Here is a 24287-nt window from a genome sequence, read left to right as displayed (position 1 = left end):
CTCTCACATATGAGCTTTGAAATTTGCCAGTTCAGTGTTTATATTGTTCTTCTCTCACAATATTCTGACCTGTAAAAAAAAAGTCCTAAATGGTCAAGGTAACCTTTTTTTAAAAAAGCTCTTAATATCATAGAAATCATGCTTTTTGTTTAACTTTATGCTACTCTTAAAAGAGGCTACTATTAATAAGAAAACTGAAATGACTTGCCTGTGGGGTACGGATGAGGAAGTGTCCAATCAAGTCTTGATTATTCTAACTAACGGCGAGAAGCAAGACATCACCATTTACAAGGGTAGTCCATGCCCCAAAACAAAAGGTAATCAAAAAGCCTTCCATGTCTATGCTTGGGAAATATTACATAGTTTCTTTGTTTGCAATTACCTAGGTACACATTTCTAACCAGTTTTGCCGAGGCTGCTTCTAGATGATTTTGATTCTCAAAGTGTACTCTCTCTGACAATGAAACGAAACAACTCTGGAGTGTGCACGTTAGAGATGGCAACTGCAGATTTTAAAAGAATCCACCAAGTGGGAAATCCATATGCAGGCAATTAAGAGGTGATGCTGTTTGTTCTGGAAATGTCTCTCATGGAATTGAGGGCACAAGCTGCTGCAGCCGCCCGTCTCCTACTGATGTTAAATGTCATCTATTCATGCCACCTCTTCCCCTGTTCTCATCAAACAGCTACCCCCCCTCAGGCTAGAATTTGAATGAGTGTCAGAAATTGCTGACCTTGGCAAGTCACATTTTCCTTAGCGCCGCTCCCCAAGGCACCACAGAACTCTCAGACTTTTGACCTTGCTGAAAACCACGGGATTATTTGAATGAGAAATTCTTTTCTCCACTTCTCTTCCTTCCCCTTCTGCTTCCCTCCCCCCCTCCCACCCCGCCCCCAGTGCTGCCACAGCTCCTTTTAAAGAAAAGCTGGGTTATAAAACGCAGAGCTGCTCGCTTTTGCCCTCTTAGGTTTTTGGTCCTCTAAGCCAGCATTCTTTCCGAGCTGCCTTTCTCCACTCACCAGACCATATTTTTAAAAAATATCTGGAACACAAACAGCAACTTGTTTTTTGTACCCTTAACTAAAAATCTACCAGGCTTTTTTTTTTAATGTAATGTTGTTTCAAATCATTTTAAAGTGAGTTTAATGCTGGTGAAAGGTGCCAGATTGACAGCCTGGAGGCGGAGGGTCTATATTTTTAACTATAACAGAGTGAAGCCACGTCAGCTCCTGCCAGGGAAATTCACAGGCCTCACCTTTCTGCTTAGAAGCGTACTTGTGGGACTGAACAGGTACATGACCATTTGAAATTTTCTTGCTTAGTGTAGATATTGTTCTTAACTCGTAATATTCTGACTTGTAAAACAAATTCTACTACACTCAAGCCCCATTCAAATGCTGCCGCTTCCATGAAGACTTCTCTCATGTCTCCCTGCTAGATATGAAAATCCACCTTTGGAATCCCTGGCAGGTTATTACCCTCTTATTATACTAGAGTTTTATAGTAGTGTTGATCAGATCTCAAACCACACATACTCTTTCTTCCACATTGCACCCCCTCAAGACTCTAATATAAAAAAATAAAATGAAACAGGCATCCTCGCTCCATTTCACAGATAGGTAATAGAGGCGAAGAGTGGGGCACACAGGCAGAAAGAGAGGCAGAATGGAAATCTAGGTTTTCTGATTCTAAATTCCAAATTCTGTTTTGCTCCATCTGCCAAAACAAATATGTGTTTTAACTTCCTACTTTGTAATTCCCCAATCATCTTCCCTCTGAATGTGTCTTGCAGACTGCCTTCACAAATCCCCAGGCTTGGAATCAGCCTTCTGAGGGGCACTGATTGTTTCCTAGTCAGCCGCTAGTCCAGCTGGAATCACCCTTTGACAGGACTTACCAAACCTGAGCCGGCTATGACCCACCTTCCCAGGCTGCAGGTTTTACCCACCTCACGGTGTCCCCTGGGTCCCACTGCATCAGGAGATGTGCGGGACTGGCGGTTGCAGCCACAACTGGTGTAAACTGGTTTATCCTGACCCAATTTCCTCTCCTCTTTTTCTCTGATCATTAACGAGGACATTCTTGGAAGCTCAGAAGAGGAAAGCCTAATAAAACCTCAAATCAGCCCTGTTGTAAAGTCAATATGTCAGCCTCAGGAAAAAATCGATTAAATTCCCTGTGCAAAGAAATTAATAAACTGATTGTCTCTGAATTCTGGACTGAAAGTCAGGGGACTGTCATCTTTTTCCAAGGTTTCGTTTATTTGAAATTCAGTTCTTCTGATCAAATACTGAACTTTTCTGCGTGGTCTGCTTAGTTAGTTGCATAATTATAAGTTTAGGTTGACTATATCTTATCATTTGTCAAATTACTTGAAATATCATGAAAAGTGTTGGAAGGTTTAGAATGCTGAGAACACGAGACAGTGAGGCATTTCTGAACCCTCATGGTGCTACAAGCTGCAGAATGCTTAAAGTATCTGGGGCTCAAAAGCTTCTTTAAAAGCAAGATGTATCTATCCAAAGTTTCTTCTTTTTTTTCAAACTAGTGGTTTCTTACAGCTTTGAAACTCTTCCTACTGTCTGGAATCACCTTTGGATCATAGAAAGTTCCATCTGTAAGGAACTACAAGGAAAGATCTGAGGAAGGCCCTGTGAGACAAAATGATTGCCCTGAGAAACAGGCATGCAGAATGAAAGACATGAAGGGGTTGGAGTTGCTGTCGAAATTTCGAGCTGGTCCCATGTGATAGCCTGAGGTGCCGTTGAGTGATGGAGAGAGGAGGAAGAGCCGGTGAGGAGCGTGGGTCATCTCAGCATTGGACACATTGAAACTACACTGAAGGTGAGCTACGTCAGGCCCAGGATTAGATTCATCTCCCCAATTAGATGACTGACTTTTTTGTCCAGAGCTCATGTCGTGTGCTTCTTTAGAATCCTCCAGAGCGCTGGGCACGATGCTGAACATAATAAATACCTGTTAACTGCAGGACCAGTGGTAGGTAAAATGTTCTGATTTCAGCTCACCTGAACTCTGCTTACTATTTCGTTGTTTGGAGAAAAGACCTGACTGCTTTCTGACCTTGGGCTGCATGAATGCAGACATATGAAAGGGGAGGAACTCTGACCCAGGAAATCCAAATAATTTCTCAAGGCATTTCAGTTACACAAGTCTTCACATATCTGAACCATAGTCGTTAGTAATGCTGCCTTCTGATGTTTTGCTAAATTACAAAGAGGCTGGTTTGCAGAACTTAAAACAGAACCCTTCCTTTCTCGGAAAATTATAGGCAGTACCTGAATTACAGGCTTCAACTTTTCGAATAACAAACTTAAGAAAAAATTGCTCCCATTTCACACCCCGTTGCACTCAACCACTCCCTCTCCTTTGTCAACTGCTTCCAGGGAGCCTGCCACTGAAAGGCTCGCAAGTTTGAGGGAAAACCTGGGTACAGAAACACAGAAAAGAAGAGGCTAAGAAAAGTGAGTGCCCTGGGTCAGTCCTCCAGGCAAGGCCTCTTTCATCTACTAAGACAGCTGGCTCCTATCAGCCTCCTGAGCCCCTCTAGTAAGCACGGTCTGGGTGCCAACTACCGCTGCTCAGCTCCTCCTGGATACAGCGGGTTCAAAACGCCATCGTCTCTCATCCGGCCCGTTGCAATAACCTCCTGATTTCCTTCCTTCCTCCTCTAATATCCATTCTCCATATAGCAATCAGATTGTTCTTTTAAGTACGTAAATCAGATTACAAAACTCCCCAGCTTAAATCTCTCCAATGACTTGCCATTGCAACACTCTTAGAATACAAGTCCAACTTCTCACTGTGACCTACAAGGTCCCTATCACCTGGCCCCCACATGCCTCTCTGACCTCATCTACCAAACTCCCATCACTTGCCATCTTGCAGTCACATTGACCTTCTTTCTGTCCCCTGGATACATCAAGTTTGTTCCTGCCTCAGAGCCTTTGTACTTGCTGTTCATTCCTACCGCCTGAGTCTCTAGATGGTTAGCTCCTTCTTTTTACTCATATCCTTTCTTAAATAAGCCTGTTTCATTTCCTTTATAGAGTTTATCATTATTTATAACTGAATTATTTCTTTAGTTGTTTGTTTATTTACATGTGCATTGCCTCTCATTCCCAGGAGAATGTAAGGCTTATGAGAAGGAGCAATTTGTCTGTTCCATTGCTGTCTCCTCAAAACCGAAGCTAATGACAGGCACACAGCAGGCACTCAATACGTATTTGTCAAACTTATGGGAAAATGAGCGAGAGAAAGACAGAGAGTGGAATGGGAGTCTGTTCTGCAATCATAACACACTTAAACCTAGGCCTCCAGCTTTGCTTTATCAGCAAATCCCAGAGGATGGGGCCTTGGGTGCCCAGTGTTCATTGAGTGTTTGCCCAGATCTCGACAATTCAGTACAGTATTTCCCATTCAGCTCCTGTTCTTCGTGTTTGTATTGCTCACTGGGAACTCTAGAGAAGAGGAGTAAGTAGGATGAATGAGGCAGCAAAACCAGGTTCCAGGATGCAACACTCTGGCTGCTTCCGTTGTCACTACAGTTCATCTACATCATACAATTTACTAGTTTTTTGGTGGCTTCCTGGGAACATAATCACCACTTATAACATTGCCTCTAGAAAAATGAATTTCCAGTTCCAAAAAACCAAATCAGACTGTCTGAATATTGCAAATAAAATCCTATTCCTAATGCAAAAAACAAACAAAAACAAAACAAAACAAAAAAAAACAGCTCATCCCCATAGCAGGAGAGAATTTAACCAGAAATTTTGGACCTGTCATTTTTTTTCAATATGTTAATCAAGTTTTAGACCTGACACAATTTATAAGCTTTGTACCACCTGTGAAGTAAGGTAAGGAAGATCCACATAGATCTGATTTAATCTTCAATAGACCTGTCAAAATTATATTGCTATTCTTCCCATTTCATAGGATTATGGCTCAGGTGGTTGGGTGGAATGTTCAAGGTCAGAGCCATGATCAAAGTCAACTCCTCATCTTCAGGAAAGCTCTCTGGCTCACCTAGTTTCTTCTCTAGTACTGTTTTCTAACTCACTCTTTCATTCAAGATCACTGAGCCCCGTAATTAACCTCAGTTTTACTGCTCAACTTTCAATGAAGTGTCCAGTGTCATCAGGGGGTTTTCTTTGCAAAGATATAATTTTCTGAAGGATTATTTGCATTTTTCATTTGTAATCCCAATACACAGTCCAGTACTACAGTTATAGGACTTCTGTGTTCCACTGAATAAACGTCACAGAAAAGCCATTCAACTCAACCATGTACTTCCAATTTTGTAGCCACTGGAGGCTAAATGTGAGGATAATGGAATACCAGGTACAGAAGGGTCAAGAGAAGTTCTGGTTTTGTTGTGACTAACTTTGAGGCTTCAGAGAAGTTGCTAAGCCTCCTCTGAGTCTCAAAGCCTATTTGTAAATTGAGGGTGACAATATCTACCACTCAGCATTACTGTGTAAATTTAAACAACACAAGTGGTATAAATCACCCAGCAGAGTGATGGGTGCTCAATAAATCATGTCTTTCCTTTAGCCCCCTTCCTTCATTGAAAGACCCAAAGACCCTAGATAAGTAGGGTCATTTGTGAGCCGCAGGGCCAAACACAAAGAAATATGGAGACTAACCCAAATTCCCTTTGCTAACCTAGAAACCTTGTTATCTCATTGGTACCTTTTACATCCTTGTGGGTTAACAGAAATAGAACCACGTTTTATAGTTACATTATAGAAGTCAATACCATGTGGGAGGTTATCTTTCTATGGAAGCATTATGCTGGCTACGCAGAAAACTGAGTATTTAAACCAGGAAGCCCAGCTATCTTTGGTAACAGTTCCCCCAAAGGAAAACTCATTGAAAAGGTGAGTCAGCCAGGACAACTCTCAGGACAATCTCAACCAAGACCAGCATCTGCAAGGCCTGAAATACGGCATGTTATGACACTTGGTGAATTAATTCTGACGTACTTAATTATGCAACAACAAGATTTGCAGGAGCATAACCACATAGTTCCCCTGGGTATGCTGCCAGTGTGCTCCACAAATGATTAAATATAAAATAAACAACAGCTAACTGTGAATTATGAAGTTGTAATTCCACCAAGGGGGTTCCAGTGATGTCATAAACCACTAGAGCAAAGTTCACGTCACCAAAGGCTCCCAGATGGGCTTAGAGTCCTGTAACTCAGCAGTGGTCTCTGCCGCAGACATGGCTCTGGGAAAGCTTACCCCTAGTTTTTTGTCCTTTCTCATCTCTGCAAGCGCCCTCCTTTCTTGTTCTCTTTCTCTGAGCTTTCTAAAATCACACTACCCTGCTTTTCTAGATGTAGTTCTTTTTTAATTAGTTAAATGGTCTGTCATTTAAAAGGCTATTCCGATCTCCCCATGCACCCTGTGGACAGAAATCTGTGAATTACATATACACCATTAGAAAAAAACAAAGGCTGATATTCATTGGAAGACCCATTTAGGACAAAGCCCTGGAGTATACCTCAACAGGAGACATTTGAGATGTAACTTTAGGATGTGCCAAGCCCAGTACCCCACTAATGGAATAAATTTGATTTTAAACATGGCAATCTTGGAAAAGTTATGTTGAAATTTCAAACACAATCGTCCCACAGTCAGCATCTGAAAACAGAGTAAATTAAAATTTGGCTTTCTCAGACCACGTAGATGGTAAAATTGCATAAATTTTAGAAAAACTGTGCTTTATTAACCATCAGAAAGAAAGGAAGTGCTTTGTAAGAAAAGAAGATACAAAATACTCAGCTCTATCTTCCTAAATGTGGCATACTTTCATCTGAAGCCTTACTTACAACGAAAGTTCAGTTGCAAATATTGTTATCTGTGTGATAGACAGCCCCTTCTTTGCCGCAAGTTTTTTCTTCTAGAATAAGAGCTGAGATGACAATCACCTAAAGTTGGTCACACTTAGGATTTTTGCATCCTCTAACAATGGCCTCAAATTGTTTTTCATTGTTATATGTGAAGCACGTAGAACAGTGCCCAGCACCTGGCGAGAACTGCATGCATGTTGTTTTTTTTATCTCCCACTTCTTTGCTCATGCCTTCATTTAATCAATAACTGCTTATTGAGTCATCTGTAACATGAAAAGCACCATGATAAGTGCTCCAAAGTATAAAACACCTGCCTCTCTGTCCTTGTCTTCAAAACTTTATACATCTGGTTGAAGAGAGAAGACTAACACTTAGGGAGAGTTACGTAACAATGGAAAGCACAAGAAAATACATCATTCAACACCAATCGCAAGGAGACAACGTGGTCTACATCAGTATTTTCAAAGTCTGCCGTGTATAAAAATCATCTGGGGTATTTTAAATGCACACGCTTTTGCAGATTCTGATTCACTGGGCATGGGTGGGCCCTGGAATCTGCATTTTAAGACACTGAGGTTCATTCTGGTGCAGGTGAACCAGGCATCACACCTTAAGATATCCAGGATTAGACTGTAAGCGCATTAGAGAAATCCCTTTTCTCTAAATCATTAGAAGTGAATTTCATATGGGAGAGACATACATAGAAGAAAGAAATGAGGAAAACAAGGACCAAAGGAAAGTTTTCTAGATGAGGAAGAACTCCATGCTCTCTAAAGGAGAACTGTAACCCAGAGCTATCTGCACCTCCTATTTAGTGACTCTAGCATCGTAAAGCACACAGAGCATTTTTAGCAAACACATGAACACTTTTCCGTATATCAGAACTGATCTTCCCGACAGAGCTGTGCTCCTAATCTCTGACTAACACCCACTGAGCATGTTCAGGAGATGATCTGTCTCTCTCTTGCCTAAGGCACATGGCAAACTGCTTCTCTAAACCACTAGCACACTAGTCATGCAACAAACCGTTGTCAGCCTCACCCACGGTGACCCGCTTTCTCTACATGGACCACAAGTATTAGCCGTGCTGATTTATTACCAAAGAATGCCAAGGAGATTTAATTGTTAATTACTTGGCAAAAAAATAAAGGGTCCTGGATGCATCACGATGTAGAAATGCAGTCTGTACGTCTTCCAGGTTTATCAGATTTCAAAGCAATCCATATGAAAGCAGATCACATATCAAACTGAGAATGGAATGTTTATCTTGCTCAACTGGTTAGGAAATCTAAGTTGGCAAAAGAATGGCAACTTTATGTATAATCACGGTTAACATGGTGAGTATTATTCATGTACAAAAAATTAAGTAAACCCCACAGAAATCTCAGAGGAGTGGTAAGACACGGCTATGTTAGAGACACTATACTACAGAGAAAATTTAATATAGTTGGTGTCCTGGAAACTTACTGGTTGTGTTAGGTCTCGAATAAGAAGACTTGACACCTGGTGTCCTAAACATATGTCATATTTTCTCCATTAAATTCAGTGGCTAAATTAGGGGAGAGCATTTGTCTCCTCCAGTCACTGAAAAATCCTTGGTGATGAATGAAGCAAGTGGAAAAACGAAAAGTTGGTGTTATCTCAAAGGTTAAACTGATTTACGTGACTGTTTCATGCTAGAGAGGGGAAAGGTGGTCTGAAGGAGATGACCATAGTCAGGAACTTCTGAGCCAGACCCCTGTCTCTGCCAGGCACTTATGGTGTGGCCTTCGTGTGTGACTAAAAGTCATAAGGCATCAGCTCCCAGCTGTACATCAAAAATGGATGTCTCCTGGGGCAAGCCCAGTGGCATAGTGGTTAAGTTCTCGTGCTATGCTTTGGTGGCCCAGGGTTTGCAGGTCTGGATCCTGGCTGTGGACCTAGCACTGCTCATCAAGCCATGCTGTGGTAGAATCCCACATAATACAGAGAAAGATTGGCATAGATGTTAGCTCAGAGACAATCGTCCTCAAGAAAAAAGAGGAAGATAGGCAACAGATGTTGGCTCAGAGCCAATCTTCCTCAGCAAAAAAAAAAAAACAAAAAAAAAGGATGCCTCCTTACTCACTCAGAAAGTGACATACTGTAGGAGCGTGACTTTTGGAGTATGGGGATATTCCTAATTTCAGTGACATGAAATGGCCTCCAACCTTGATTGGGAAACTGCATTGAATATATATCCAAGCCTGGAATAAGTGATACTTGTCAGAGATGTTGTGGAAGTGGAGAGCAGGAAAAGAGCAAGCATGTATTTGCATGCCTTCCGTGGGAAGGGAAGTAGGGTATTGGGGTCTTTGTTTACATTATCCCACTATTCCAAACGACAAACCTGTGTGATAAATATTAATGAACCGTTTTAATACATGATAGAATTGAGACCCAGAGATTTGTCGAAAGTCAACCAGCAAGAACAGTGTAGAACTGTATCTAAACACAGAATTCTCTGAATACAAGGTGAAATGCTTTGAAACTCCTAATGTCCTAAATCTCAATGAAAGGTTCTCACTTTTTGAGGGCTGAGTATAAATTTATTGAAACACATTCTTAGTTTTTGATCTTTACTTGAGAACTTAATTTAGAAAAGTCTCCATTGATTCCTTATGGTACAATAATGTACACAAATGTATCCTTTTATTTCTCAAATACTTTCATAAATGCGCTATCTTTTTGGCTTGCTACATTGCCATGAGGAAGACAGGCACAGCACTTTGTAATGAAGACTATAGGCCAGAGGAATTAAAAATAATTTGTGCAGCGTAGCAGTGTGCGCTGTCTCTCTCATCCTAACCCAGTATTGTTCCGCTAGACAATAACGCATCTGAAAGAATTTGGTTGACATCAGAGATGGTGGGATACAATGAAAAAAAATTAAAATGGGATCATTAGAGAAAGATTCAAGTCACTTAACATTAGCTCACTAAAATTCCTCAAGCCAGTTTTCTTATCTGTAAGTGAAAATCATTATGCTTTCCCTCCTGGCTTCTTAGAATTGGCTTTATAAAACAGAAGAGCATTGATATATGTTCTTAGAGTGTGTGAAGTTTTTTCATATTTTTTCTGACTTTACCGTTCATATTATTTATGTTATTCATCCTTTAAGACAACATCAGTCATCAACTTATACAAGTTATCGGGGAAAAGAATTAAATACACTAATATACAGTCTGAGTATATTAATTCAGTTCCAAAGACTGCCCCTTGAGGCCTACCCAAACACAGCTGGAATTTCCTGCCTGTTGAAGGTAGTAGCCCTGAATCTCCAAACCAAAAAATCCAAAACAGTGTAGACAACAGATATTCTCAGCACCCTGAGAAAGGAGAATGCTGGGGTGAAGAAAAAAAAGAAGATATAAATTTAAATGGCACTCCATATATTCAGAGTAAGAATGCTCACACCCGGAAAATCTCTTCTTCCCTGGGGGCAGCTAAGCACAGACTCACGACAGTCAAACGTGCGATGATGCTATTTTCTGTCTCTCTTGTCAGAAGGGATTCAACCTTTGAAATATGTGCAGCAAAACTGCAGATTTCAGTTTTGTGATTAATGAACTAAATTACGTTTTATTTCTTAAATGTGTTGAGGATTCATCCTGTGGTCTTCCCTCGAACTTGAGGATTAGAGCTGCTGAACAGCACATCTGGTTACAGGCAAAAGCTCTCTGGGTGGTTCTCCTTCTTTCCTCCCTTAGAAATAGGCAATGTGGGAACTGCAGAAACTTTTATTGGGCAAGTGTGGTTCTTAATCCTCAACAATGATGATTACTCTCTCTGTTCCCCCTTTCTGATGAGAAAGAGAAAGATTAATTATTAAGATGTATCTAATTCATATTTTAAAAATTTTGTTCTACATGATTTTATATCACTTGTTAATACTTTCCCTAAAGAAAATATTTGCATCCGTCAGGCAAGTGTTTTAGTGTCAACGTGCCTGTGAACGACTTTTAAATAGACTTCATAATAACAATTTATATTTTCGCTGTAATTATCACTTTAAATAAGGGCTGGGGTCCTGTAGACCCTCATATCTAGATAAATGCACTACCTTTGATTTTTATAAGTGTTTCTTCCTCTGTCAAAACACATTCCTGTGTCCTGGAACAGGTCACTATCGTTTCTGATCATCGTTCTACAAAGTGCAGAGAAATAAATGCCATCTTCCTCTTCCTTTCTCTACAAAAGCATGCATGAGTCTTAAAACATTTAATAAAAGAAAATTCAAGATCCAGGGATCTACAATAATAGAAAATGCTCAGTCTCTTAAGATATTTTCTCCCTCATTTGTTTTCTGAAGCTCTTCCTCACTAAACTATGCAAAAGCGAATGTTCTGAGCGGTAGCTCTCCAACTGTGGTCTCGGAATGTCCTTCAGGTATTAGGCAGGCTTTTCCAATTTCAAAAGGAGACATGTGCTCATGTCTAAAGAAGGTTCCCGGCTAGAACAGAAAAAGCAGAAAAGAAAAAGAAACTGTTTCCTCAGAAGGTCTTTACTGCTGGAAACGTACCCACTGGAACTCGAGAAGGCTGGGAAATAACTGTGACGTCGTAATCCTTGGGGAGCTTTGGTTTATTGTTGGTGTGTTTGTTGGCTTAACTTTTGTGATGAAAGTGAGTGGGTTAAATGTGTGTTTCTCAATTTGGGGGAAACACAATCTTTGAAAATGGGATTAAAGAGTCCTCCATTGATTAAAGAAAAATCAGTAATCAAGAATATTAATACAAAAATTGTATTAAAAATAGAAAGGAAATATTTTAACACCAAGCTATTAACTGTGTCTACCTCAGGGTAGTGACATATAGGTGACTTTACTTTCCCACTTAAACTTTTTTAAGGTAAAATAATATATCTTCTAAAATGAGCAGGTATTGCACTTTGATATTACTTTCATATTTAAAAAATTACTTGTGGCTAAGAGAATGCAAAAACAGCAGAACCAGACTATACCAAAAAGTTATCTACGTATTTGCTTACTGCAGCTTTGCTATATATACGGTGGAATATGCTTCCTCCCTCAGCCCCCAAAAAGTCTCTAACCTTAAGAAAATTCTCCAGGTAAACGAATAATCATGAAACATAGTGAAGTAATATTTGTGGACGCATTGATTATTTTTAGAGCAAGCATGGAGACAGGCATTTGCTTCGTCTGAAATGAAGCAGTCAAGGGAGATGTCACAAGGAGGTGTGGTGGGAGTAGAACCTTGAAAGGTAGCATGGGTGACTTTGCAAAAAAGGGACACGGGGCAAGGCCATTTCAGGCCAGAAGTCAGAGAAGCAGAAAGGAGACTAGTGCACAGGGGGAATGGCCTAGCCTAACTTGCATCCTAGGGAAAAGGAGGGAAACAGTCAGACCTGCATGTGTGTGTGAACAGGCAAGTTGCTAGGGCAGGGATGGAAATATAGACTATAAAGAGCAATTTTAAAAAGTGAGACAAATAGTTGTGTCTTGACGTAGAAAAGAACGAAAAGCATTTGTGAGTTCTAAAGAAGGGGAGAGCCATGATTCTTACGAATGTGCCTGCAAAGGACGCGCTAGCATTCATCATCTATTCATTCAGTAAATATTCTTTGAGGCTCTGTGATATCCACTCTGTCCATTACCCACACAGAGAGGAGGACAAGCAAGGATGCGGGGAGACCCGAATAGTTAGCAGGCTGGTACAGCAGCGCGGCTGAGCTCTCACGGAGATCCACAAAGAAGACGGATTCCAGTGACTTCAGAAGGTAATCTTGTTAGGATTTGGAGATAGATTGGACAGAGGCATAAAGGACGGAGTCAAGGATGAGTCTAAAATTTCTGAGTTTTGTGCCCATGTGTTGTGATGCAGGAAAATAGGGAAAGCTATAAGAGGATCAGGTTGGGGAAAGGGAGCTCATTAGTGCCACATTTTGTGGTTTTTGAGGTTGAAGCACTTCTGTGATGTTCAAATGGAAACATCGAATAGGTAGCTGTATATATATAGATCTGGAGCTCCAGGAGGCCCTTGAAACTATAACCTGGGAGTCATTAGTATATGGATGTTTACAGAAATGGTGGCCTGGAGGAGATCTCCAAGCAAAGGGTACAAAGTGTGAAGGGGAGAGAAGAGGCCCTAGTCCTTCAATTGGAAAGGGGATCCACTGAAATGGGGAGCTCATTCTATCACTTAATAAGCATTTACTGAGCACAGGCCACAGTTTGGCAGCTGGTCCAGTGGTATACGACGAATGTAATCCAGACCACTATCTGGGGAAGTAGCACTGGTAGAAAATGGAAAGAAAAGTCACAATGTACATAATTATTTTATGTCACCTCCCCGTCTGGATTAATGCTGATATATGTCAATGCCCAGGGCTAAAGGTTTAGATTCAATATCTATTTCCATTGGAACTTTCAACTTCATATATTTATGAGTTACCTGAGAAAGAAACAGAACAGTAACCAGTTCCCCAACCCTCTATTCCCGAGAAGTTTCTAACTGGGCAACTGTAACGTGAATTATCAGAGAGGAAAAATATACAAAAATAGCTGGCACATTACATGTCGCTGGGCTCAACAGCCCTTTCTTTCTCTGAAGATTCTAGAAAACAGTACTTAGGGGGCTTCTGTGCCCTGCAGGCACCGGTTTTCTCTGCAGCACACAGATCTTGGACAGCCAGTCGGGGCACAGGGAATGCAAAGAAGAAAAGGACGGTGGACAAGATCAGGAGGCTGTGATACTGACCCCCCTACCACCCACCGGGCCCAAGCCAATTGTCCCAAGCCCTCCACAGACTAGCATGAATTTGTGTGGACAAATACAGTGGAAACGAGAAAACATGGTTCTCTGTATATATCTGCAGTGCCGGCTAGGCCTTGCCCTTTGCCCATAGTCAAGCTGATTGAACCTAGCATTTCCTGGCTCAAATTTTGATTGAGTTGGGCCTGTTGGCCTTTAAGTTGTATATCTGAATCCTCTTTGAAAAGACTTGGCCTCCCTATACATATTTAATGTATCGAGAGAGCACCCATCTGTTTTTATGCTTGCTTATAACTATACCACCTTCCAGCACTGTGAGGTCCTTTAAAATATAATGACATGACTCATGATGAGAAATTAAGCAAACAGCGTGAATGTTCTTATTCTCAGATGAACGATTGTGGGAAAGCAATTTCCCTTACAGTTCTGGCCTCGTGCCTCTGTTTCTAGTGAACACCCAAGCTGGGATGATCTTGGAAGGTATGCATTAACCACCACCTATGCTAAGACAAAGTATTCATCCTGCCATTTGTTGCTCCCAGCGTTGCCTTGTCTTGTTGATCTCCAATGTTAGGGTGTGGTAAAGAGAGAAGCAGAAAATCCCAAGATTTACAAAGGAGGGTTACCAATTTATCCTCATATGTCCTGTAAGTCCCTTGAAACTCTTGCCTAAAAAGAGGATCAGTGGAGGCCAGGAGTCAGATCTGAGTACTGGAAACGGCTGTGGGTGCCCTAATTGCAGGCACACACAAGACTCGGGCCAGCTATGCTTGTCCTTTTGCGCGAAAGAGGGTTACCCTAACCCCAGGGCCTAACTCCAAAGTGGCCAGTGTTCTGCCCTATCTGAAGACTTCACCTACTATGACGATTTCAGTGGCAGTTTTGCAGCATCTCACTAATACTACCAGCTCTCCCTCTCTCAAATCTGCCCTTTAAATACCTAAGGTTCATAAGCAGAAATGTCTCATTCACCTCCACAGGGACAAACCCTCTCCTTTCCCTTGGCACCCACGCATGAGCCCTCGCACCCACCGACCCAGGGTCATCTAGCGCCACTCCTCTCCCGCTCCTTCCTGCTATCCCTGGAATCCTGACCACCCCCTTTCCAAACAGGGAGATACAACGCCTACCGGTTGTCTCTGTTTCCGTTAAAACGCATGTGTAGCATGTATTTACGCAGTCCCTGGAGTGTCTTCACGCTATTGATACTTCCTTTCTTTTGCTACTTGTGTAAGGGGGTCTTCCCGCATGTCTCCTCCTGCCGCAGTCCAAGGGTTTTGAAGGCAGGAGAGGTCCCAGCGCGGGCCTGGGAGGAAAGCGCCCCCTTTCGGAGAGAGAACTCAAAGAGAGGCGCGTCTGGCGAGGCTCGCGGGCACGTTCCACCCCGCAACAGCCGCGCCCCAGCGCCCTTGGCACATGGAGGACAGGGCGGAGGTGGGGTGGGGGTTTTTGCATCTTTGTCTTGGCCCAGATGGAGAACATTAAAATCTGAGATACCGTGGGCTCTGTTTTAAAAGTTCAAATTCTTCACTGAATTACTGATTTAATTCTCTCTGGCCCTATTCACTCCTTTCCCCTCCTCCTCCATCCCCCCAAAAAGGTGAGACTCAAAGAGATCCTGCTGCTACCGCTGGGTTCGATCTCCATCCGGCATGGGGGTTTCCATATAGTCTCTCCGCGCCGTCCAATAAGAAAATTTCCAATCGCTTGTAAATAACTCCAGGAAAGCAGACAAAACAGGAAACAGAGGACCTGTCCTTGTCCTTTCTCATAGGATCTTGGGGATTCAAATTACTACACACTTTTCAAATTTATTCCTCGTTTGGAGCTGAGTCTGGGGAAATCAATAATGGTAAAAATAAGCCCCAAAGTTCTTGGGAATTAATGCTCTCTCATTACATGGTGCAGCGAAGGGCCTGGGACATCGAGTACCCAAAGACTGCGTTCTGGTCGTAACACAGATCATTATTCCTATATTTGAGAACTGCGAACTGCGGGAACAGCAGAATCCTTACGATTCCGATAGCCCTCAGACTCTTCCAAGAAGTCATTTTGAGTATGTGATTGATATGTTCTGACATGTTTTCTTTCGTAAAATTTCCTTAACCATCCACCATTTGTGTCTTTGTTCCCCTCCCGTCCCCTGAAGTGGTTATCGCCCCTGTAATCGGCTTTCCAGATATTTTCTCATCAAGAAAAGTGGTTTCAGGACAAGTGAAATGTAGTGCGGGTGGTTGTTGTTTTTGTTGTTTAGTCTTAAACCTAAAATCGATAGCCCGTAATTATCCTACGACTACTTCCTTGAGACTGCCTCGCTAAATTAGACAAATGACGACGCCCAGAATCTGCTGATATTCAGACCTCTGTGGAAACTTCTTATTCAAGAGCTTCCACACGTGGAAAACAAAACTGACGACTGTCGTTCCTCAGATGTCTCGGCAACGTTATCTCCGCATTTACTGATTTAATAAGAAACAGCATTTAGAGAAAAGGAGGTTGTGGCAGTTTGTTGATATTATCATTACTGCTTGAGATGGTTAGTTTTTAATTGAGTGTTGTTAGCCTGCTCACCAAGCTGTTTGATTTTACAAGAATCCAAATTCCTGTGGATAAATAATAATGCTGTTGACATATGCATCCTCTTTGTATTGTTGCAAAGGGGGTTAAGGGGCCGCAGAACGAGGGGAGTGATCCTCAGCCGGGCGTCAAATTCAAAGAGCGCCCAATCGGATTACAACGGCTGCGCTCCCAGGTAGTTCTGTAAATGTTTGCACACGGAGTGGCCACGGGGAGTTGGCCCCTTATCCAAATATTTCCTGTAAATGTCTAATCTCTAGCTCAGAGGAATACTCGGAGGATCCTGTTGGCTGAATTTACGAATGGCTTGGATGGAGGATGCTGAGCTCTCACGTTTTGCTTTTTCTTCGGGGGGGGGGGGAGGATTCTTCCCCTAAAAACTCTTTCACCCCTTGCAAAAAAAATATAAGCAAAACGCAAGCCTTATCTCCTTCTCTAAAAACACCTTCCTCCGATTTCTAAAAGTTGTACCTCCTATGGCTTCTTCTGACTCTATCTTTCCCGAAGGGTAAAAAATAAATACATATTCTCAGAGCCGTTGAAAGCCAGCACCGCCAGAAGCAGAAGGCACGCGGGGGTCGCTGCGCGCGCACAGATTTGCAACCTCTGTGTACCCCTGGCCCTGGCGCCCCCGAGAAGGACACTTTTCCAGAACTAGAGGTCTACTTTGGTGGTTTGCCTTGCTAAAGGAGCGAGCGGGTAAACAGGGTATAGGAGAGGAATTGTAAAAGAAACACATCTTTGAAAATAAAAATCAAACTGGTCTAGGGATCCTCGTAGTTGAAAATCTACAGATGCCATTTAAAAGTGAAAAAGGGTCCCGGAGGTGGGTGCTGGCCCGGAGAGACGTTCAAAACTTGGATCTGAGCCACTGGCCACTGGCGTAGGAAGGTATTCTTGGTTCTGAAGGGGTTTTTTCGCAGGGGACGGGAGGCAGGGTGACATCTTGTTGTTTTAGAGATGATTTATTCCCTCGTGTTGTAAAATCTAAAATAACCCCCCTGGGAAGACGCAGGGATCCATGTGACCCCCCGCTGCCCGCTTGACGCCCTTACAGTCTGACCTGAGCGTGCCGGGGGGAAAAGGTTAAGGTCGCCGGGCCAAAATGCACGGCTGCGCGACGCCTAAGGTGCAGGAAAGGCGCAGGAAAGGCGCTCCGGAGTCCTGGAAAGGGCTTCATCGGTGAAATGAACGGTGGAAGCAGTGGCTTAGTGTCTCCTAGAATTGGGGGATCTGGAGCCCCAGGGAGTGTTGGCGGTCGGGGGCCTCGGACTTTACAGGCCCAGCTCCCCGACCCTTCAAAATCCAAGCAGCCCTACGCTCCAGAGAAAGTGTGTCACTAGACTGTCAATTTCTCCAAAATATTAAGACAAGGAGTCTATCCTGTCCCCTGCCCCCGCATGAAAGATAAAAAGGATTCACCACCTCTTCTCTGGACTTGACATTCGACTTCGGGGACTCAGTGACCTCCCTTGATCCTGGATTTCACTGCCTCCTCTAAAGAGAACAATTTTTCAGGCTACCCTTAAAACGATATGTTTCGTTGGCTTCCTCTTGAATAGAGATAATTGAGGCCCAGATTCAGAGTGCCAACACCGGTTCCAGGGCCCCAGGGTGGTGCCTCATAAGAAAATTTCTGGCGCCATAGTTGATGAAAACGCAGAGACTCCAGAGGAATTGATTTTCTGATGCGAATTCCAACTGGGGAGCGCCCTCGAGTGTGTTCCCGCTCCCCTGGGCGTTTTTCTGGCACTGAGGAGTTGGAGCCGGGCGCCGGGGAGCGTGGCGGGCAGATTGGGCGGGCGGGCGAGTCCTTCGCGCCGCGTTTACACCTCTCCCTTTGTGACAAATCGATTTCCCGCGCCGCTGTTCTGTATTTGCATCCCGCAGCGGCCCAGGGCCCAGCTGCACCCAGTGCACACTTAGCACCGGTTTGTGAGTGTGTGCGTGTGCGCGCGTATCTAATTGACTTTCCGTCTACCTTTTTATGACTACATGTGTTTCTAACAAAAGGTCTTATTAGGACAATCTGGTTTCACTAATTTAGAGTTTGGGAACGCGGAAGGCAGGCGCTTTTTTTTTTTTTTTTGAGAGTTTGCAGAAGTTCAGATTAAGAAGTGACAGCGGGATGCACCGGGTCTGGCTATTTTTATGACCTGTTCCTTTTTCCTCTCCCTGACTACCCCTGCTCTACCACTACCTCCCTTCATTCCACACTCCCCCATTAGCCACTAGATTCATAACAGTGTTTAAAAAAAAAATAACCTTTCTTTAGACACAAGATATTTGAACCCAGAAGGTTGAAAATTTTTACTGGGCTGGGAGAATCAGTAAAAGGGGAAAGAAGTCATTCTACAGAGAGGAAAGTGGAGTGAATATCAACCAAAAGGGAAACAGAATTGCAGACTGGCCGGCAGGATCAGCGGGAAGCCCTCACTTCGGATGGTACTTAGCTAAGGTTGGTCCAGGCTGCACTTCGAAAATATGCAGTATTAACGATCTAATATTGCAGGTGTAAATGGAGTCTGTTTTACTAATTTCAGCCAAAAAGAAAATTTAGGAAGGATCTGTTTCTGTATAGCTGGACGAATAAAAGATGTCTTGTAAATGTTTCCCATCTCTCTGAAGGAGATTATAGTCTCCCACTCTGGAGTAGAGTCCCAGCAGGCTGCAAGGGGTGCCTGACTTTTGCTGTGATCCCCTGTCCCCTGGTGGCTCTGAGCTTAGCTCCAGCCCTCCGCCTGGAGACTGCTCTCTTCCCTGATTCATGGTCTCAGCCTCACTGTCCACAGCAGACTGGGGGCCTAGGCAGCCCCAGAGGTTCCACTTCCAAGTAGTCCACAACAGCTTCCTAGGCAACTCCTGGTGGGGGCCCAAGAACTAAGCACGAGGGGCCTCCTGGGCACTTGCCAGCACCTAATTTACCAGATCCTCCTATTCTCACCCCAGAGATCCAGGAGGAGGTTGAGTAAACACTGCTTCTAAAAGCAACAACTATTTGATAGAAGAATAGCCCCCAGTCATCTCTGGAAAGCAAGGACTGTCGTGTGTGGTGTGTGTGTGTGTGTGTGTGTGTGTGTGTGTGTGTGTGTGTGTTTTCTCAGCTACTTTCCCAGCCCCAGGTGTCTTCTTCCCTATCACCTTGCTCTGCATTCTGCAACCTCCTTCCAGAATTGTCTGTCCACCATGCTTCCTCAAGCATCCTCTCCCTGGCTGGCCTCCGAACCTCAATTTCCTTGAGGGTCCACTTCCCACTAGGCCTCACTACTCCTTGAAACTCCAAGATGTGCTCAAGTATCAAGCGGGCAGGTTCCCAGAGGTCTCATCCCCTTCCTTCTGGACACACAGTCCCTAACTCCCCCGGCTGCCTTATGTGTGTCCTTGTGCGCCCCGGTGGATGCCACGTGTGTAGCGCAGCCTTGTTGCGCCAGGCCTGGGTCTCGGAGGAACCATCCCTGGGCAGCCTCCTCACCACCGCGTGCAGACTCTGCCTCAGCTTGGGGCTGCTTCCCAAACCAGCCTCGCTTGGTACCCACTAGAAGGTCACCACTAACCCGAGCTTCCTTCTCGCGGCACCCGCTCAGAGACAAACGACAGCAACGGCCAGCATCCCTCCAGCCCTGTAACATCTGGCAGCCACCGCTGCCAGCATGGGCCCCGGGCTTGCCGTGGCCACTGGCCTTGGGCCTGCTTTTCGAATCACTCCGCTTGCTCTGGGGCAAAGCAACACTGGCTGGCCTCTCCCGCCCCACCCTGATCTTCTAGGAAGCAGTTTCCTCACGACCCTATTTTCTATAGTGGATCCAGCCTCTGGTTCTCGAACAGTGATACAAGTTGTGATTAATAATTAACCACGGCGAAACAAGAACAGCAGAAAGAACGTGCAGAATTAGTGAAGCTGGGTGATAGGCACACGGAAATTCGGAATACTATTCTCCCTACTCTTTGTATGTTTAAATTTTCCCTAGTAAAACTTTTTAAAGTAATCATATTATGTCGCAGTGCATTTTCTTGGAGCTAAAAATGTCTATGCAAGCAATTAACTCACACTGTGCTTGCAGCACGAGTAGCCCCGTCAAGCACCAATATCCTGAAGGATGCCTGTGCCTCGGTGCCTAGCCGTTATCCAGGACTCGAGGACACCGGGTCTTCATTCTTCAGAGTTGGCCCTCTTTCCCTAGTGACAAGCCAGGCCAGACTCCTCCTCGTGCCCTCTGCCTTTGCAAGTAGTAGGGTGGATGGGCCCTGGTTGGCTTTTGGGTAAAAACCACTGAGGAAAGCCCAGGCCTGGACCAAGGAAGAAGGGCCAGGGCAGGAGGCCTGTGGGACAAAGGGGTTCTCCCTGGGGCCTACATTAGCCTGGCCCCCAGGTTCCCACCACTTTGCCCAGGCCTTGCTTCCAGTTGTTTCTGGGTCCCATTTGCTTTGTCTATCTATTTTCTGAAAGCCTAAGATTGGCAATGTTTTTTGAAAATGATAGAATGCCTGCGGGCCCCCGAGTTCCACAGGGTCCAAATCTGGAGACAAAATAGCAGTAGGCAAATAGTAGTGTGGAAAGGGATCAGCCTCATTTTAGAACTTCCAGCCGAGTTCAGACTCTTGCAACTTTGGAGGAGGAAATATCCGGTCCCATGTCAACTGGGATAAGCCAGGTGACAGGTCTGTTATAGAGTCCGGGACAAATGGATACACTTGGAGTCACATTTAAGGCCTGGCTAATAACGGGAGGCGAGATTTCCACGTGGGCAAGATATCAGTAGGGGAGGGTGCGCAGGGGGACTGTGCGCGGACTTTTCTGGAGGTCTTGGGGCCAATAGGGAGAGCTCCTCGAATATGGCACCGGCATTGGAGCCCGCGCTTCCACAGTGCATCTCTCTCGTGCAGGACCTTGCGGGGCAGGAGCTCGGATTTCATCTCTAAAGAACACTCCCTTCGCTTCGCCTGCATCTTCCCCAGTCATTCAGGCCTCTGCCAGGGGTCTCCAACCCGTTTGCAGGTGGAGGCAACAGCGGAGGACAGAGAGCAGCTCCTGCTCGGGCCGCGCGCTGCAGCGCGGCCGCTCCCCCGCGCCCGGCGCGGCTTTCGGAGCCCGCGCTGTGCGCCACCGGGGCAGCGCGGTCTCGCTCCTGTGCTCGCTGCCCTCCGCCGCCTCTGTCCGCCTGCCCGCGAACCCGCACATGCCAGGGGAGTAGCCCTCCCGACCCGACTCCTCATCTTAACCCGCTGCCTTCCCAAACGGGGCGAGCTCCCCCAGTTTGCGCCCCTCTGGGACCCTTACCCCGCCCAGCCCTGTCGCCCCGCAGGCGGGAAGATCTGGCCGCCGTGCTCGCCCCGGACCGAGAGGCAGCCCAGTCGGCTTCAGCGAGAGGCCGCGGCGCCAGCCAGCGTCCCTGACCCAGAGCGCAGGGCCTCGGAGCCTCCCTCCTGCGTCGGCCCTGGCTACTCCCTCAGCGGAGCTCTCCTTTTCTCATCTTTTTTCCGTCTGTGACCGGCCCTTCCTCAGGCCACTGCCACCACCTCTCCTTGTCCCCCGACTTCCCCCCCCTGGCTCCGGGCTGGCTCCAGCCGCCCAGCCCGGACCCCCGCCCCCGGTCCGGGACACACACACCCGTGGGCATGCGCCCCTCACTCACTGTCCTGCTGCGGGGTGTCGCTGCCGCTGGTGAGTCCCGGCGACTCCAGTAGGCTCCGGCCCGCCTCACCCACGCTCTCGTCCGCCTGCGCCGCCACCATGTCCCCGGCTTCCTCCAGGTCTAGCAGGTGACTGACGGAGAAGTTCTTTTTCGCCTGCAGGGTGTCGAGGTTGCCCGGGCTGTCCAAGCGGCCGCCCAGCGCCGGTTGCCGCTCCAGAACGTGCCCGTAGCTGGAGGTCATGGTCTCCCCCTCCGATCCCACCCACCCCCCTCTTCCCGCTCGAATCAACACCAAACGCTGTGGGCGCGAGGGGGGAGAGGAGCCGAGTGGGGAAGAGAGAGGGGGGAGTGGAGAGAGAGAGAGAGGGAGAGAGAGAAGGAGGGGAAGGACAAAAAAAAGTGAAAAGAGGGCGGGGGACCCCCTTCTGCAGAGCAGGGCGTTCTGCACCAGCAGCCTTCGATAGCCTCGGTTGCTTTCCTGAGGCCAAATCCGGCGCGGTCCAAAGAGATAATCCACACCAAAAAGTAAAATTAAAAAGTCACCCTATGTTCAAGTCAGGAGAAAAAAATTCCTTGGAGCTCTCCAAAAGCGTCCACACGCACACACTAAAAATAATAAGGGGGAGAGAGGAAAGGGGAGGCCAGCAGGGCGGGGGAGTTAGGCAAACAGAAGAAGAGAGAAGAAGGGGTGGGAGAGAAGAATCAAAGTGGGTTTTTTTTTTTAAGGTTAAAAAAGTTATTCCCAGGCAAGAGTTCAAGCACCAACAGAAGAGGCTTGTTCCAGCTTTAAAACATCTTCAAGAAAACGTGTTCCCCCTCTCTGCACTCCTGTGGATTCTCAGGAGTGACTAAAGTTTCAGGAGGAGAGGGTGATGTCTTGCAGATGTACTGGAGAGCAGGATTCTCACTTTACTTTTTGTAAGGAGGGGAAAAAAGAAAAAAAAAGGTCTTCAAGAGTCCGACGGAGGGTGGTGGTGGGTTTGCCCCCTTTCCCTTCTCTCTCTCCCCCTCTTCTTGCTGAGCTCCTTTTTCCTTCTCAGTTGGATCAAGAAGCTCTCTGGCACTTCAAAAGGCACAAACTGGCATGCAGAGGAGGCTTTGTAGGGAATACAAGAAAATTGGAGACCCCTGGGAGGGCAGATCTCGACTTAATAGGAGCCTGTAATTACGTGGCAAAGCCTTTGTGCGGTGCCTGACGTTTTACAGACCCTCTTTCTCCATCACAATCTCCTTCTTCCTCCTTTCCCTCGGACCAAAAAACAGTCTGATTAAGAAAACCCCCTTTGCCAACATCTGAGCAAGAGGGAAAGAGAGAGGGAGGGAGCGAGAGAGGGAGAGAGGGAGGAGGGAGAGAAAAGGGAGGGAAGAGAAAGCGAGAGAGCCCCTCTGGATTTTTTAAGTAAAGGTCTAATTATCATTCCCCTGCAATAGTATCACCGGGAGAAAAGACGAAGTGAAACCCACAGTCACTTCAAACGGGCTGATTATTTTGCTTAGGCATTAACTCCTCCAGATTTGTTTAAGATCCTGTTGGAAAATCTCATTTGCATGTTTTGATAACAGCTGCGGGGAAACTTTTTGGAAAAAATCCACCACTATCTCAATCAAATTTTCTTCTCCCTCTGCCATTTTTTTTTTCTTAACGTTTCCTGCTGTTCTAACAGTTTTTTGGGCTGGGGGTGGAGGAGCGTCTGGGAGAGAACGAGGGAGAGAGCAAGCATATTAAGGCTACGTTTGGCTCTGTAGAGACAGCCTATTAAATAATGTAATAAAATAACAGGCGCGATAATCATGGGAGGCTCCCCCACGCTTCTTCTGCCGACTAAAGTCGAGTTGGGGGAGACCTAGAAGGTGCCGAATCGATTCGAGTCTCTCCGCGCTGCTAAGAAGCCCCCGGTCAGGGCAGTAGGAAATTTACGTATTTATTTAGCTGGAAGAAAGGACTCTTGGAGTAAGTCACAATTGCTTCCCCCTCCCCCACCCTGGCCAATTTCGTAACCTCTTTGGTGCGGCCAAGGTCGCTTCCCCAGGCGACGATGCTAAGCCGGGAGGGTCGCGCTGCCCAGATGCGGAGGAGGCAGGGGCACTCCTAGAGCCAGCGGCCGGCCAGGCTCCTGCGAGGTTCAGCGTCCAGCCCGGGGGCCCTGGGAGTGGGGGAGGGGAGGGAGGAGGGGAGGAACCCCCATCAAAGTCCACGGATAATGCTCGGTCGTCCGTCTGCTGAGCTGTAGCTTGACAGAGGACAGAGAGGTGCTGAGCGATTTTTTCATGACCTCTTGGAATTTGGTAACAGCTTTAATAGTCTCATTAGAAATGAGTTACTATATGAAGAGTAAGTAAATTATTAAGTGCTTATTTGTGGCGTTTTATGTTCTTTAGACACACATACATACACATACATATACATATACATACTCCCTCACTCCCTTGATTACTAGATTTCTTT

The 24287-nt window shown here is 45.5% G+C and overlaps 1 protein-coding gene across 3 annotated transcripts in view; it reads right to left on the bottom strand.

Moving 5' to 3' along the window:
• PRRX1 (paired related homeobox 1) overlaps positions 1–24085 on the bottom strand; it is a 95650-nt gene extending 71565 nt beyond the window's left edge. Inside the window, exon 1 of one of the 3 annotated variants that reach the window (XM_008519875.2) lies at positions 21842–24085. In XM_008519875.2, the coding sequence (XP_008518097.1) occupies positions 21842–22082 (241 nt within the window). In that variant the 5' untranslated portion in view covers positions 22083–24085. The remainder of the gene's footprint in view (positions 1–21841) is intronic. The other 2 variants (XM_008519874.2, XM_070591053.1) reach the window with 2 other exon arrangements.
• Between the last annotated feature and the right edge of the window lie 202 nt (positions 24086–24287).

Source organism: Equus przewalskii, chromosome 23 (assembly GCF_037783145.1).
Source record: "Equus przewalskii isolate Varuska chromosome 23, EquPr2, whole genome shotgun sequence".
Classification (NCBI taxonomy): Eukaryota; Metazoa; Chordata; class Mammalia; order Perissodactyla; family Equidae; genus Equus; species Equus przewalskii.
The sequence above is the reverse complement of the archived record's forward strand: the minus strand, read 5'-3'. Positions and strand labels throughout refer to the sequence as shown.